Source organism: Rhinoderma darwinii, chromosome 2, assembly GCF_050947455.1.
Source record: "Rhinoderma darwinii isolate aRhiDar2 chromosome 2, aRhiDar2.hap1, whole genome shotgun sequence".
In the NCBI taxonomy this organism is placed as follows: Eukaryota; Metazoa; Chordata; class Amphibia; order Anura; family Rhinodermatidae; genus Rhinoderma; species Rhinoderma darwinii.
Window position 1 is genome coordinate 353,156,237 of NC_134688.1, and position 16,626 is coordinate 353,172,862.

Here is a 16,626-nt window from a genome sequence, read left to right on the forward strand (position 1 = left end):
AGCATAATCTGTAATAAAAAATAAAAAAAGTTTTAGGGTAACTTTACATTTAGCGTAAACACTGCAGAATTTTAGACTGGATTTTCTTTGCGGAAATTAGGCACAGTATTATACAGTAGAAGTAAAGTGGGCAAGCTTCCACAAATCTTATACATGGACAGAAACATCACACGTTCCATCCAGGAGCGGAATCCCCGGCCACACAGGGATTCCGCTCCTTCAGGGAGCTACAGTGGCACTAGTAGATAGCAGAACAAGGAGATACCTCCCTGCTCTGCTATAGTGGCGTCGCTACCGCTGTAGCAGCTGCAGCAGCTGTTAGCGGTGCGCCGGACATGGGGGGGCTCGTCCCAACGGGCGCCCTCATGCCCGGTGTTGCCGCTAGCAGCCGCTATGGCTGCTACAGCGGTAGCAATGCCACTAAGTGAAGAAGCGCCCGGGCGGTAAAGCGACTGCTAAGTTAGTGTTAACCTCTGGACCTGCTAACATTAAGCCTCGCCTTAGTAATAGACGCTGTCAATCAGCCAGCAGCTATTACTAGGGGGTCAGGCCACACGGTGCGTCGTCGACGCTGTTTTGTTGTGTTTGAAAACCGCATGCGGTCAACTGCATGCGTTTTTTGTCTCTGTAATGCTGCAGTTCTGTTGCATTTTTAAAGGAAACAATTGATGGACATAGTTTTCATTGGTGTTGAAGTTTGTTAGGTGCTTCCTGTATATAGTTCATTACAAGGCATTGCAGAACTGTTAGCAAAAACGCAAGCAGTTCAGCAACAACTTTGGCAGCTTGGTCATTAACTGCATGCAGTCGGTCATTATAAAGATGCAGTTAACTGCACAAAAAACACATTGTAATATAATAGCAGCAGTCTGTCCATAACACAAATTTCACCATTGACTTCTATTGAAAAATTACTTGCTGCAGTTTAAAAACGCAACATAAACACACAGTGACTGCACCGTGTGGCCTTACTTTAAGGCGTTAGTAATAAAGTTTAAAAAAATACAAGGACATAAAAAAAATATTTTAATGAAATAAAAATCCACCACACATCCCTCATTAACTATTTTATTGAGAAAAAAAAAAAGCCGTAATCAAAGTAGTCCTCGAATCTGAAAGTCCAAAAACCGAACCTGTAAAAAAACACAAAAAAGTTTGTGACACAAAAAAGCAAAAAATTCTTATTCTTACCTTTCCTGGGTCCAGCGCTGGAGCCGCAATGTCAGCGAGCTGGGCCCTATAGCTAATCCTATCATTTGTGATACTGTCTGCAGAGCCACTGTATCTAATCCTTTCATGTGTGATACTGCCTGCTGAGCCACTGTATCTAATCTTATCATGTGTGATACTGTCTGCTGAGCAACTGTATCTAATCCTATCATGTGTGATACTGTCTGCAGACCCACTGTATCTAATCCTTTCATGTGTGATACTGCCTGCTGAGCCACTGTATCTAATCTTATCATGTGTGATTACTGTCTGCTATAGATATTCTGTCTCCTATATACACATGTACATACAAGCACACACATTTTCTTGGGGGGCGGGGGTATATATATATATATATTGGGGCTATTTCCCCAGACGCTTTAAGACCTTAGTGACACCCCTGGCTGCTGGTGTTGCATCGTTGGGTCACTTAGGAGACCCAGCGATGTAGCTGAAAGCTGCGGACCGTTGGCCATGAGAAGAAAGGGGGGGCCCATGAGCCTTTAGCTACCCCCCTGAACTTACCCTAAAAGTTTAGACTTTCCTGACCTTTTCTGTTCCAATAGTCAATGTGTCCCTACTCCCCCGGCTGGTGTGTGTACAGGCGGCCTCCTATGATGACGTTTCATCATGTGACCGCTGCAGCCAATAACAGGCCAGGGGGAGCAGGGGTACATTGCTATGGGAACGCATGGGGAAGTGAGTAGTCTTTTTTCGTTTTTCTGTCGGCTGACTGCTGCAGTGGTAAATCTGACAGAAAATTGCACCAAGATAAGCACTATTTGGTTTTCTGATATTCTGGCGGATTTCCCTGCAGTTTATGGGTCAGATTTGTTGCGGAATCGTCCACAGTAAATTCGACCCATGCGAAAATATCCTTTTACTATTGGATAGGATTTCTACTACACCTAGATGTCAATTTAGTGAAGTTCAAGGCTACTTTTTTTGTTGTGATTTCTCATTATATAATATACCATTTTTTAAAAACTGGTCAGTTATATATATTTGAACAAAAAACAGCAGCAGAACATGACATTTCTGCAATTCTAGCCTGAAAATACAGTGAACCTCCTCAAATGTGTGTTTAAATATTGAACACACTGTAGAATTAACCAGTGTTCAGGCAAATACTGAGTTATGAAGCAACTACGCCACTTTTTCATATCGTCTATGAAACATTTCTAATCCTTTTCTAACTAGAAAAGTGTCAGAAAACAGTGGCAGAAGACATCAGCAGATTTATCAACAGGACGTGCACGTGTTGATAAATGATGAATTTGTTGCACGCTGCACTGGGTGAGGGATCACCACACCATTAGTATGGTGCAAAGGTATTAATAAATCTCCTCCATAGTCTATTTAGAAATAACTAGTATTTATATGTTTTCTAGACACATTTAAAGTGTAACTAAACTTTCATAAAACTTTTGACATGTCATATTGATATGTCAGAAGTTTTGATCATTGGGGGTCAGAGCACTGAGGCCCCGACTGATAAAACGAAGCAGCAAAAGCTCTCAGGTGAGCGCTGTGCCGCTTCGGTTCCGATTGGCTTTGCTTGGCTCTAATCGGAAAGCCGAGAAAATGGTGTACAGGCTCAATACAGAGTCCATACAATGCTCGCTCGGCTTTTCAAGGAAAGCCAAGCAGAACCGATGAGTGGGCGGGGGGTCTCAGCGCTCGGACCCCTGCTGATCAAAATTTCTGACATGTCACTTTGACTTGTCAAAATTTTTAGGAAAGTTTAGTTGCACTTTAAGTGATAATGTCATTGATAGAAACATGAATTCAAAGATCCATGTTTCTTTATTGAATGTAAGGTGCAGCAATAAATGTAATTATAAGCATAACTTGAAATTACTAGGCCCTGATACCAAATCTATTACAGGGCCGTCTAACCAGACAGGAATATTGCACATTGTTACTCGTGTTTTGTGGCATGACAAAACACAGTGATGTCACAGTACATGGATAATACACACTGTGAAGTTATAGAAAACGGTTATAATGGGAATATACAGTGATGACAAAGTACAGGAATAATTGATGTGGTGATGTCACAGCACAGGGGTAATAAACATGGTGATAAAGCGCAAAGATAATACTTTGGTTATGTCTCGGTACGAAAATAAACACTGCTGTTCCCTTATGTGGCAAAGAGGCCTTTGGGCCCCTGAGGCCCTAGGGCCAAGGTGCAACAGCAACCTATTAACCCCCTATAGTTATGCCCATGAATATAATCAAGAAGCAAGCCAAAAACACAGTACCTTCTGCACTCCCTTTGTTCCAAAACAAACAAATAAAGATTTGTATTTTATCTAAAATAATAATTCTAGTAAATAAAATTTGTGAGAATTGTAGTACTTAACATCTCTTTAATATTCCCCTGCAGCACCAATTGTGGCCCCATCAGCACTTAATGGTGGAGGAGGGGCACCAAATGAGCTTACAATTAATTGGAATGTAAGTAAATGTTTTATGATACACATGACATACACTATATGGACAAAAGTATTGGCACAACTACACTTAAGACCTACAGGAGCTTTTATGACATCCCATTCTAAATCCATAAGCATTAATATGGAGTCGGTCCCCCCATAGCAGCTAAAACAGCTTCCACTTTTCTGGGAAGGCTTTCTACAAGATTTTAGAGTGTGTCCATGGTCATTTTTGCCCATTCATCCAGAAGAGCATTTGTGAGGTCAGACACTGATGTTGGATGAGAGGGCCTGGCTCGCAATCTTTGTTCTAGTTCACCCTAAAGGTGTTGGATGGGGTTTGGGGTCAGGGCTCTGTGCGGGCCAGTCATGCTCTTCCACACAAAACTCACCCAACCATGACTTTATGGACCTTGCTTTGTACACTGGGGCACAGTCATACTGGAATAGAGAAAGGCCTTCCACAAACTGTTCCCACAAAGTTGGAATCCTACAATTGTCTAAAATAACTTGGTAGGCTGAGACATTAAGCTTTCCCTTCAATGAAACTAAGGGCCTAGGCCGACCCATGAAAAACAACCATATAGCATTATCCCTCCTCCAGCAAACTTTACAGTTGGCACAATGTAATCAGGCAGGTAACGTTCTCCTGGTATTCACCAAACCCAGACTAGTCCATCAGACTGGCAGATATAGAACACCTATATAAGAAATCACACATGAACCATTAATTAGCGAAAAATAGACCATATTTTATTGAAAGACAAAATCATTAAAAATAAGTACATTGGCAGTAACATTACCCATAGAAAAAGGATCCCCACATAGGTCGGTTCCCACAGCCTCTGTAGTAAAGTGTAAATAGTGCATGCAAAGACTGGTACATAAGTAATACGATGAATATGGATAGGAACCATCCAAAGCAAAGTAATATAAAAAACCAGACAGCAGAAAGGTACAATTAACTAGTTCAGGACCGGGCTATTTTGCGCCTTCAGGACCAGACACCATTTAGCCCTTTTTAGCACGTGTTAGTTAAATGGCTATAACTTTTTTATTTGTTGGGCTAACGACGTGATTTTTGCGATGTTTTTTCCGTAGACAATGCATGTTTCTTTTTTTATCGTTTTTATACACATCCTTTTTGCTATTTTAGAATTTTTATTCTTAAAGTTTGAAAATAATAGTAAAAAAAGAAGCTTTTTTACGTTTCAGCTATTTTTTTGGGTAATAACATAGTTTTACCCTAAAATAGACCTTTTATTTGTGATCGTCATTGTCTACCGTAAATGTTAATATATTATATGTCTATATTAGGGTAATTGGGTCAGCGCTAGCGTTACAAAAATGATTGGCGGGGGGGAACGTTTTTTTTTGGGGTGGGTATTTTATGTGTATTTATTATAAAATTTTTTTGCACTTTACCTTACTTTTATTTTTTTATTACTATGGTCTGTCCCCCAAAGGTCAAAAAAGACCTTTGGGGAACTATATATATTTTTTTTCTTTCTTTTACACCATGTTTTTCCACTGTAACTGGAGCTGCACAGCAGCCCCAGTTACAGGGGAAATCAGCCCTCTCATAGTGACAATTGTCACTAATAGGGCTGTGCTAGGTCTAGTAAGACCCAGCAGCAGTCTGTCAGTAACGGCACCCGGCGATCTTGTGACCAGTCACATGAACACCGGGAGCAATAGAGACAGCGGCGCGGCCGCTGCCTCTATTCCTATACACAGCGTTCATTGAGCGCTGTGTAAAAGAGATCTGAGAAGACAGAAGCAAGCGAAAGCTGCTTCTATCCTCTCCTCAGGGTCCCTGGCAGTCACTGACAAGTTAAAACCCGAGCCGTAAAAAGTCTATGGCTTTGGTTTTAAGGACCCTGACCGCTGAGCGTAAAAACACAGCCAGCGGTCGGGAACCAGTTAAGGAGGCATACGGACGAGAACTATGGGGCGATCAACCCCAACACATATTTCGCATGTAGCTTCTTCCGGGGGGTTGATCCCCTCATAGTTCTGGTCTGTATGCCTCCTTAATTGTACCTTTCTGCTGTCTGTTTTTTTATATTACTTTGCTTTGGATGGTTCCTATCCATATTCATCGTATTACTTATGTACCAGTCTTTGCATGCACTATTTGCACTTTACTATAGAGGCTGTGGGACCCGACCTATGTGGGGATCCTTTTTCTATGGGTAATGTTACTGCCAATGTACTTATTTTCAATGATTTTGTCTTTCAATAAAATATTGTCTATTTTTCGCTAATAATGGTCCATGTGTGATTTCTTATATGTGTTCATATTCGTATATCACACGGTTCATTTGAGTTGCTATATGCATGTATTAGCCCAACTATCTTAGTAGGTGTTATGCCTGATATAGAAGCGTAATTTGTCACTCCACAGAAAACGTTTCCATTGCTCCAGAGTCCAATGGTGGCATCATTTGCACCACTCCATCCGACACTTGGCATTGCGATTGGTGATGTAACTTTCCGTAGTCTGCCACTTCATGGCTGATTTGTTGTGGTTCCTAAACACCTGAATTTAGTGATTAAGAGGTGTGTCCCAGTACATTTGTCCATAAAGTCTATTTGTCTTCCTTTTTCCAGAAGTTGAAAAAACATATCATGGCAGATTTATGACTCGCATTTTATACGCCAGTTTTAGTCTGAAGCACGCAAAATAAGATTTATTAAGAGGCACGTGCCTCTAAACAATTTTTTGCATCTTGTGCTCTCCTTGCACCACAAAGTGAATTCATTACCAGCTATTAGCAATTTTTTTTGCGCAAAATGAGATTTTTCTACGCCAGAAAAATGGTTAACATCATTAGATAAATTCCCCCCATAGGGCCTCATTCATCAAAACTGTTTAATAGAAAAAAATGGTCTGGTTGCCCACAACAACCAATCAGAGCTCTGCTTTAGTTTCTTCAACTGCTCTGGAAAAATGAAAGCCTTGCATTACTTTAAAGAAAGTATGGCTATAAGTTACTAATACATGAATGATTATTGTTTTCTTGTTCTTGGTATAACAGCCCTTGGAGAGGAAGTACCAACATGGAGACGCTTTTGGATATATCATTGCTTTCAAGAGAACGACTGAGAAGTCCTGGCAGACTATTAAAGTATTAGGGGTGCAGTCTCAACACTTTGTCTACAGAAATGAGAGCATAGCAGCGTATACCCCCTTCAATGTTATGATCAAGGCATTTAATCAGAAAGGAGAAGGTCCTTACAGCCTGGAAACCATTGTATACTCTGCAGAGGAGGGTATGATGATATTTTGTACTGGAACAGTATCGTTTTCTGGGTACCATCTATGTATGCTTGCATTTCTTTATGTACGTTTGTCTGTTAGATCTCCAAAAGTGAAGTTTTTGCGTAAAAAGTATTGTTGATGAATTTTAAAACATACATATATGCAATATATCATTATATATTTTATATTATATTTTTATTCCTATGAGCTTTTCCCATGATTTCAAATTATGTCATTCTCTGGACCCTAGAGCCAAGCGTCTCACCATCTGAAGTGAAGGCAACAACTCTATCATCTTCTGAGATTAAGGTGGAATGGAAGTCTGTGGCAACTATCAAGGGAGTTTTATTGGGCTATGAGGTAAGGTAGCCACAGTAATCAGCACCCAACTGCTATTGTGTACCCTTTTTTTTTTTTTGTTTAAATAGTTCGTTGGGATTGGTATAAGGTATAAGGGCAGATTGGGCATTTCAATGTCAGTATTTAAGGGGGCAGAGTCTATGCCTTTTTTTAAATGCTCTAAAAGTGTATTTGTGGCTGATAGAGAGGGTCCTTGATCAAGACCTCCTTTTAACCTCATACAGATCAGATACTGGAAAGCAGGTGATAAAGAGGGCGCTGCTGATAGGGTGAGATCGGAGAGCCTGGACACAGTTGCCAGAGTGAGCGGTCTAAAGCCAAATACTTTATACCACGTGACAGTTCTTGCTTACAACAGAGCCGGCACTGGGCCACCTAGCCCTATCGCCAATCTTACTACTACCAAATCACGTATGTATAACACATACACAAAAAAAAGTCATCCAAATAATCATATTAGTGTTGCTAATGTCATGATTGTTGTCACTCTTCAGCTCCAAATAGACCGCCGAGTAATATTTCCTGGACACTTTCCCGTTCCAGTGTCAGAATCAAGTGGGACCCAGTGATATCTATGAAAAATGAATCCTCTGTAACTGAATACAAGGTAATTATTAAAAAGTGTGTGCGCTCATATTTCTTAAAAGTACACGTGAAAAAGGGTGGTTAAAGGTTCTCCTTGTTTTCTTCCCTTAGTTATAACTAATTCCACTATTTGTGTAGATACTTTATAGGGTGGATTCCCATTCAACTCCTACCCTATATGTAACAAGTAAGACACAAGCAGAGCTTCCACTCCCTGAGGGTGCCAATCATGTGACCATCCAGCTACGTGCCACTGGCTTGGGAGGCGATGGGGAGCCAGCAGAGGTGCATATTCCCACAAATTCAGGTACTGTTATTTATACATTGTTGTGTTTGTGACTTGGAGTGCAGCCCTATTGTAAGGCTTTGTTTATTTTTGCCTTGTGGCCTCCACTTATAACGAAAGCCACAACGCTGTTCTGGATCCGTCGCACAACGGATACCACCAGTACCCAATGCACCCCATTGGTGTTTGTAGTTTTGACAACAAAAATAGAACCAGATTACAGTACTGCCAAATAGAAACTGTATTCTATTGGTACAGCAGTTGTGGTAGAAACCTCAGGCCAGGTTATAAACTTGTCTAAAGAGTTTTTAGGCTTATGTTTTAAGGTTTGAAAAGTGGTGGATAAGATGAAGAAGGGATTTCCATAGTAGAGGACAGACAAGGCAGTCCTGGATTCGAGAGTATGGGAAAGTGATAACAGTGGTAGGGAGAAGGTCATAGTTACTTCAGAGATTGTGTGTGGACAAAGAAGGGTGATATTTGAGTGGTCCCCACTTGAATAAAGCAAAAGCAATTAAACTGTACAACAAAGGACCAGGGACAATTCATTACATGTAGAGGAAATATACATCAATATAGGAAAGGGTTTTTTACAGTTAGAGGAGCACTCAAGTAATGGAATGTCCTACCCCAAGAGGTAGTAATGGCAGATACTATGACAGCATTAAAAAAAGAGCTACATACTTATATAATGAGAAATAGTATTGCAGGTTATAAATAATTTACCCATATATGAATGTATGTACTAATATATAAATGATCTATTTTTTTTATTTTATGCTATTCATCCTTATAAAGCTAAATTCAATGTACCATACCAGCAATTACAGGCTTATACATGTTCTCCGTAGTCTTATTTATAGTAGGGTCATAAATAAAAAGATGGATGAATATAATAAGGCAGACCATAGACATGTGATGAGAAAAGTCATCCAAACCTGGTAATTTTTTGAAAAATAGAGATTTCCACATAACACAAATTTGGGTCATATTGGCTGAATTATCGATGGATCTGACATTCTAAACCCAACATAGCCTCATAAAAATATGAATGCATTGATAAATGCAGTGTTAAGGTTAATTTTCTAAATGCTGATGTCGCAAAAATCTTAGGTGGGCCAGACACTTAAAGGAACAGTGTCACCAAAAAAAAAATTTTAATATCAGTTTGATGTTAGTGTTTTATTAAAAACTTTGTATTAATTTGTGTGTTTGTGTGTTACTTTTTTTTATTTTTACACTTTTTCTTCCCTATGGGGGCTGCCATTTTTTTTTTTCCATTTCTGTATGTGTCGATTAACGACACATACAGACATGGAATACGGCAGCTCCAGTCCATAGGAGTCAATGAACGGGACCCGTCCCATTGACTTTGCACTATGGCTCTGTCCTGCGCAGACGCAGGTCAGAGTCAGACAGAGCAGAGCAGCTGTTTGCAGGGAGAGAGCAGGCGCCATCTTGAAGACCAGCTGCACTGCAGGTAAGATGTGTGTCTCTGCATGTCCCACTCTCTACCTCACAGACCCCCCCCCTCCCCCGACGGCCCCCCCCCCCGATGCCCCCCCCTGAAACTTATGTTTTAAGGTTTGAAAAGTGGTGAATAAGATGAAGAAGGGATGCCATAGTTGTCCTCATGCCATAGTTGTGTGGTTCTGTCTGCGGTGATGGCGGTGGGTGGCTCTGACACCCGCCTCCCCCGTCGCGTCATCTCAGGACAGAAGGGGTGTCCGGATTGGAGACACAGCGCCGCACCTGTCCTCAGGTTGTGTCTGGTATTGCAGTTCACCTCCATTGAAGTGAATAGGACAGAGCTGTAATACCACACACGACCTGAGGACAGGTGCGGCGCCATGTTTTCCTGGACGACCCCTTTAAGACTTTTCCCGTGTGTGTGTCAGAGTGGAGTGTGCACGGGCGCCGCTGATACTTCATAGCCGCTTATCAGCTGTTTTGAAGAATCAGCGGCGAGAACACACACACACACACACACACACACATATCCCCCAAACACACAAAATCAAGTGTAATCAAGCGTTTTTTATGTGTTTTTTTTTTTGCACCTAAAATGTGCAAAAAAAAAAAACATGTCAAATACACGCCGTGTGAACCGGTCAACTGAAAAGTCATTCACTTCACTTTCATCATTCTAAGGCTGGGTTCACACGACCTATTTTCAGGCGTAAACGAGGCGTTTTACGCCTCGATTTACGCCTGAAAAGACGGCTCCAATACGTCGGCAAACATCTGCCCATTCATTTGAATGGGTTTGCCGACGACCTGTAATTTTACGCGTCGCTGTCAAAAGACGGCACGTAAAATAACAGCCTCGGCAAAGAAGTGCAGGTCACTTCTTGGGACGTAATTTGAGCCGTTTTTCATTGAATTCAATGAAGAACAGCTCCAAATTACGGCCGTAATTGACGCCTCGCAAAACGCGAGTACGAGCAATTACATCTGAAATGACGGAGCAGTTTTCTCCTGAAAACAGCTCCGTCATTTCAGACGTAAATGCAGTTAGCGTGTGCACATACCCTTGGGGTATGTTCACACACAATGTTTTCAGCTGAAAAATCGGAAGCAGAACGCCTACAAGAATCTGCCCATTGGTTTCAATGGGAAATACGGCGTTCTGTTCCGACAGGGCGTTTTTTACGTGGTAGTTTTCCAAAAACGGCACGTAAAAAGACGCCCGACCAAAATGAAGTGCACATCACTTCTTGGGACGTTTTTGGAGCCGTTTTTCATTGACTTTATAGAAAAACAGCTCCAAAAACGGCCGTTAAAAAACGCGAGTTTGATTAAAAAATGGCTGAAAATCAGGATCGGTTTTCCCTTTGTTTAGTAAGCGTGTGAACATACACTTAGCCTTTTGGTGTGTCCTAGAACTTCTTCCAGCTGCAGAATCACACCGAATATGGCTGCCAGACACTGCTTAGCAATTTGAAGACACCTTTACCTGGCTTGTGAGAGGGGGGGTGAGGTTCCCTCCCACATTTACAGCAGCTGTGAGTCAGGTTGCTTTGCCTTATTCACCTTGCTGTAATTCTGGGAAGTGCTCCCCCTGGTGGCCAACATTGGAAAACATGTCAAATTATTATTTAATTTTTTATACTTTCCACCATATGGAAAAAAAAATAAAATACAGCAAAAAACTTAAAAAATATAATAGAAATAAGTAACGACACTTAAAAAAAAAAAGGTTTCATTTGCGACACATTCCCTTTAAGTGAATTAAGGGCATGACCACACATGGCGGAATTCCTCCGCAACTGTCCGCATCAATGCCGCACAGAATCTGCGTTGCAGATTCTGCAGCGGATCTGCACAAAATGTGCAGAAAATTGATGCGGACTGGCCGCTGCGGACTGCAGGAAAAGTGCTTCTCTTCTCCCTATTCAGTGCAGGATAGAGAGAAGGGACAGCACTTTCCCTAGTGAAAGTCAAAGAAATTCATACTTACCGCCCGTTGTCTTGGTGACGCGTCCCTCTTTCGGCATCCGGCCCGACCTCCCTGGATGACGCTCCAGTCCATGTGACCGCTGCAGCCTGTGCTTGGCCTGTGATTGGCTGCAGCCGTCACTTACACTGAAACGTCATCCTGGGAGGCCGGACTGGAGACAGACGCAGGGAGTTCTCGGTAAGTATGAACTTATATTTTTTTTTACAGATACATGTATATTGAGATCGGTAGTCACTGTCCCGGGTGCAGAAACAGTTACTGCCGATCGCGTAACTCTTTCAGCACCCTGGACAGTGACTATTTACAGACGTCTCCTAGCAACGCTCCCGTCATTACGGGAGCCCCATTGACTTCCTCAGTCTGGCTGTAGACCTAGAAATACATAGGTCCAGCCAGAATGAAGAAATGTCATGGTAGTAAAAACAATACGCTCCACACATAAGATCTGCGGACTTCATTGCGGAATTTTGACTCTCCATTGAAGTCAATGGAGAAATTCCGCCATGAGTCCGCAACCAGTCCGCCACTGCTCCGCAACAGACAGAGCATGCTGCGGACACCAAATTCCGCTCCGCAGCCTATGCTCCGCAGCGGAATTGTACGCATCGTGTAAACGAACACTGCTAAATTAAAGTGAAAGTCAATGGAGAAACGGCTCCGCTGCGGATTAACGCTGCGGAGTGTCCGCAGCGGAATTTAAGTGAAATTCCGCCATGTGTGAACCCGCCCTAAAAGAACATGGTATCCAGGTCTTAAAGAAAACCTCCACTCTATAGGCATTCAGGTGTAAATAAAACCTTAAAGGAAATTATTAATGAAAAATAAACTTGCCTATTTCTCATGGTCCTGACCTTCAAGACCCTCCTGGTTTCTAGCAATCACAGATCTCATAGTGTGAAAGATTCTTCTCGACTTGGAGAACCCCCCTTCTTTGCTAATGGGTGGGTGCTGACAACGGCACTGAGGATACTGTCACTTTTCTAGTGCAACATGAATCATGGACTTCAGCAAAGGAACATGTTAAACTTTCCTATACAAATTGTGTTAATGAAAGTACTAAAGCGTGTTATTATTAAAGGGAACCTGTCACCAGCATTTCACCTATTGAACTCTACCCACCTCTCGCCGGCCGCTGCTGTCAAAAGTTCATTGGCGTCATCCCCTCTCCTAAACGCCTCCTCTGACCGAAAAATAACTGTCTGCAAATATTTTGCGCCTTTTATGGTAATAATCCGGCAGCCTCATTCATTCGCCTTATGTCCGCCCACCGTCGAAGACTGGCCCCCCCTGAATGCTGTCAATCAAAAGTAAGCTGTCACTCAAAAGTAAGGAGGCGGGGTTAACTCGGAAAGTCTTGAGGAGTGGAGATATGCCTTTTGGAACTAAGATATGACTCTTTTATGCTCATTAGCATAGAGTGCAGGAACACGAAAAAATGTAATACTAAAAGGTACAAAGCTACTTAGAAGATAATTATGGGTTACATAAAAATTATTTTTCACCCACTTTCACCAGGTATTGCTGGTTTAATAGGTGAAATGCTGGTGACAGGTTCCCTTTTAGTATAACTTCACATTTTTTTCATAACAGTATTTTGTGACATCACTTCATATAGAATCCAATGTAATATGCTTATTACTTTTTATTTTTGGTGCATTATTATATTCATTTTTTCCACAGGAACCAGCATGATGGTAGAAAACTCTGCTTCTCAAACTTGCATGACTAAGACAGTTGCGGCCTTGGTCCTGATGAGGTATCTTGCAGTTTGAAGCACCACAACTATTACCCTGAAAATGGAAGATTTAGCCGTTAACACCGCCTCACCTCCCAGAAGATGAAAGACAACCATCCTAACAGCAAAACACAGCATCTTTCTGTAGAGAACAATTTAAGGGGAAAAAACAAAACACTTTTTGCTGGCAGAGTGTAAATTCCCTCTAGAAGCAAAAGGGCTTAGTGCCGATGCGTTTTCCTAAAAATGAGGTGGGATTTACTTTTAGAAGGTAGGGAGGGTGGGTGCAAGCACTTTTTTGATGGGACACATTTGGGGATTTTGTCTTATGAAGCCATGTGTACATGCTTTATAAATAGCATTTTTTTTCTACAATTGACTGTTTTGTTTTATTTCTGTCTTGCTGTAAATATGGAAAGGCCAATAGGCTCCAGGATAAGCTATATTTGGTTTGTGATACAAGATCCTCTGGTATTGTTAGAAAGCACTAAATGATAAAAACGATATCAAATGGCTCCAAGTAAAATTTTTACAAAATCATCTCTGAGGGTATGTTTACACGCTTACTAAAAAACTTCCAAAAATACGGATCTGTTTTCAAAGGAAAACCACTCCTGATTTTCAGCCGTTTTTTTAGCAACTCGCATTTTTCTATAGTGTCAATGAAAAACTGCTCCAAAAATGGCTCAGGAAGTGACTTATTTTTCGTGGGCGTTTTTTTACGCGCCCGTTTTTCAAAAGAATCAACAGAATGCAGTTTTTCTCATTGAAATCAATGGACAGATGTTTGGAGGCGTTCTGCTTCCGATTTTTCGGCCGTCACTTCTGTAGAGATATTTCGACCAGATCTTCAGTTCCATAATCTCTTTGAATAGCCCTGATTTCATGGTTTTAGACAGCAAATAATGTGGAACATCAGTTTGCTGTCAGGTTTATGAATACAATGTGTATTGTATCAAACTTGTGTACAGGGATGAAAACTAATGCCTCATGCACACCACCGTGTGCGCCGGCCGAGCCCCGTCAGTAATCCGTGGAAAGATAGGACACATCCTATCTTTCCTCAGATCAGCGAATCGAGTCAGTTTTCATGTACCTGATTCACCCTCTAAAGTGAATGGGTCCGTGAAGACTATACAGTGCCACTCAGATGTCGTTAAAAACAGCCCGAGTGGCACATCGGTCGTGTGCAACTGGCATTATAATATGAAGATTCAGTAATGAAAATTTATGTTTCAGTTAGTGGTCCTTTCAATGTAATATCATAGAAATAAGGCAGACACCAAATATGGTGCTGTATAATGTATTACGGCTTATAAACCATTATGGATTCTGCAAAAGAAAAACCCAGTACAATGTGGCTAAATGGGGTTTTACTCTGCAGCATTCGCTATCTGTCACAAAGTTCTACGTCACTAAATGGCTTCCTTCAACGCTCGTTCATTCGTCGTTGCCATGTACTCCTAGGGCGAGCGCAGTGCAACAAGGTGTACTGCGCCGACATGCATGGTTCAGCGTCACACAAGGCAACGGTACATTTGTGAGAGTTGGCGGATGCTGGTAATGATGTACACCGGCCAGGGGGATGTCAATCAGGCCTTAGAAAAAAATTCACTGCTAAGATAAATTGATTATTAGAATCAATCAAGGTGGATAATTCTTTTAAAGGGAACCTGTCGAGCATGCTATCCGGTCTGCAGGAATTATATTATAGAGCGGAAGAAGCTAAGCAGATTGAAATATTGTTTTGTGGGAAAATATTCAGGATAACCTGCAATTTATTAATTCAAATCCAAGCTCACTGTGGGCTCACTGAGTCTAGTGGGCAGTCTCAACCATTGAGTAACAGCCTTCCCTGCGATAGTGTGCATATAGAAATAGCTGCCAATCACTGAGTAGCTCTGCCCACTGGACTATTTAGCCCAGAGGCGTAGGTAGGTTCTCCAGCACCCGGGGCAAATATTCATTTTGGCGCCCCCCCCCCAACCTCTTTCCCGACATCTCCTTCTCCCTCGCCAAGTTTGTTTTCCCTACCAATCAATGACGTGCCATTTCTTTTCCACATTTTTTATGTAACTCAAGCATAAAAACATTTGTACATATTACACGCAATATAGTTCTATACACAACACCAGAACCAAGCTCATTACATATATACAGCACCAGAGCAAAGATCATTACATATATACAGCACCAGAACACAGCTCATTACATATATACAGTACCAGAACAAAGCTAATTACATATATACAGCACCAGAGCTAAGCTCATTACATATATACAGCACCAGAACAAAGCTCAGTACATAAATACAGCATCAGAACCAAGCTCAATACATATATACATCCCCAGAACCAAACTCAGTACATATATACAGCACCAGAACAAAGCTCATTACATATATACAGTACCAGAACAAAGCTCATTACATATATACAGCACCAGAACCCAGCTCATTACATATATACAGCACCAGAACAAAGCTCATTACATATATACAGCACCAGAACAAAGCTCAGTACATAAATACAGCATCAGAACAAAGCTCAATACATATATACATCCCCAGAACCAAACTCAGTACATATACACAGCACCAGAACAAAGCTCATTACATATATACAGTAACAGAACAAAGCTCAGTACATAAATACAGCTCCAGAAGCAAGATCATTACATATATACAGCACCAGAACATAGCTCAGTACATAAATACAGCTCCAGAACCAAGCTCAGTGCATATATACAGCCCGAGAACGAAGCTCAGTACATATATACAGCACCAGAACACAGCTCATTACATATATACAACACCAGCACAAATACAGCATACCTCCCAATCGTCCCGGATCCGGAGGGACAGTCCCAGTTTCTCACGGCTGTCCCGCCATCCCGGGCAGTCTGTAAATGTCCCGCTGGGCGCTGCATCAGAACAGCTGATCGCTGCTGACTGCAGCAGCGATCAGAAGAAGGCAGGAGTCTTGCGGCGGTGTTCTCACTGGGATCGATGCCGGCCCATGAGTTGACCAGTCCAGTCACCTGACCTGTCACCTCACCTGTCATCTGACCTCACCGGTCAGGTGACTGGACTGGTACAATCCCGGGCCGGCATCGACACCAGTGAGAACGCCGCTGCAAGACTCCTGCCTTCTTCTGATGGTGAGTGATGGTGCTATTCACAGGACCGATTTTTTGACGGCCCGGGAAACCTGGCCGTCAAAAAATCGGACATGCCCTTTTTTCAGCCGTTTAGCCGGCCGCCCGGCTCCCATAGAAGTCTATGGG

At 41.9% G+C, this 16,626-nt stretch overlaps 1 protein-coding gene across 2 annotated transcripts in view; it reads left to right on the forward strand.

Annotated features, from left to right (window-relative positions):
- CNTN2 (contactin 2) overlaps positions 1-13,710 on the forward strand; it is a 67,775-nt gene extending 54,065 nt beyond the window's left edge. For both annotated transcript variants that reach the window (XM_075853776.1, XM_075853777.1), the window contains exons 17-23: positions 3,602-3,672; positions 6,692-6,926; positions 7,166-7,275; positions 7,500-7,686; positions 7,770-7,882; positions 7,999-8,167; positions 13,287-13,710. In XM_075853776.1, coding sequence (XP_075709891.1) covers positions 3,602-3,672; positions 6,692-6,926; positions 7,166-7,275; positions 7,500-7,686; positions 7,770-7,882; positions 7,999-8,167; positions 13,287-13,378 — 977 coding nt within the window. In that variant the 3' untranslated portion in view covers positions 13,379-13,710. The remainder of the gene's footprint in view (positions 1-3,601; positions 3,673-6,691; positions 6,927-7,165; positions 7,276-7,499; positions 7,687-7,769; positions 7,883-7,998; positions 8,168-13,286) is intronic.
- Positions 13,711-16,626: the final 2,916 nt, after the last annotated feature.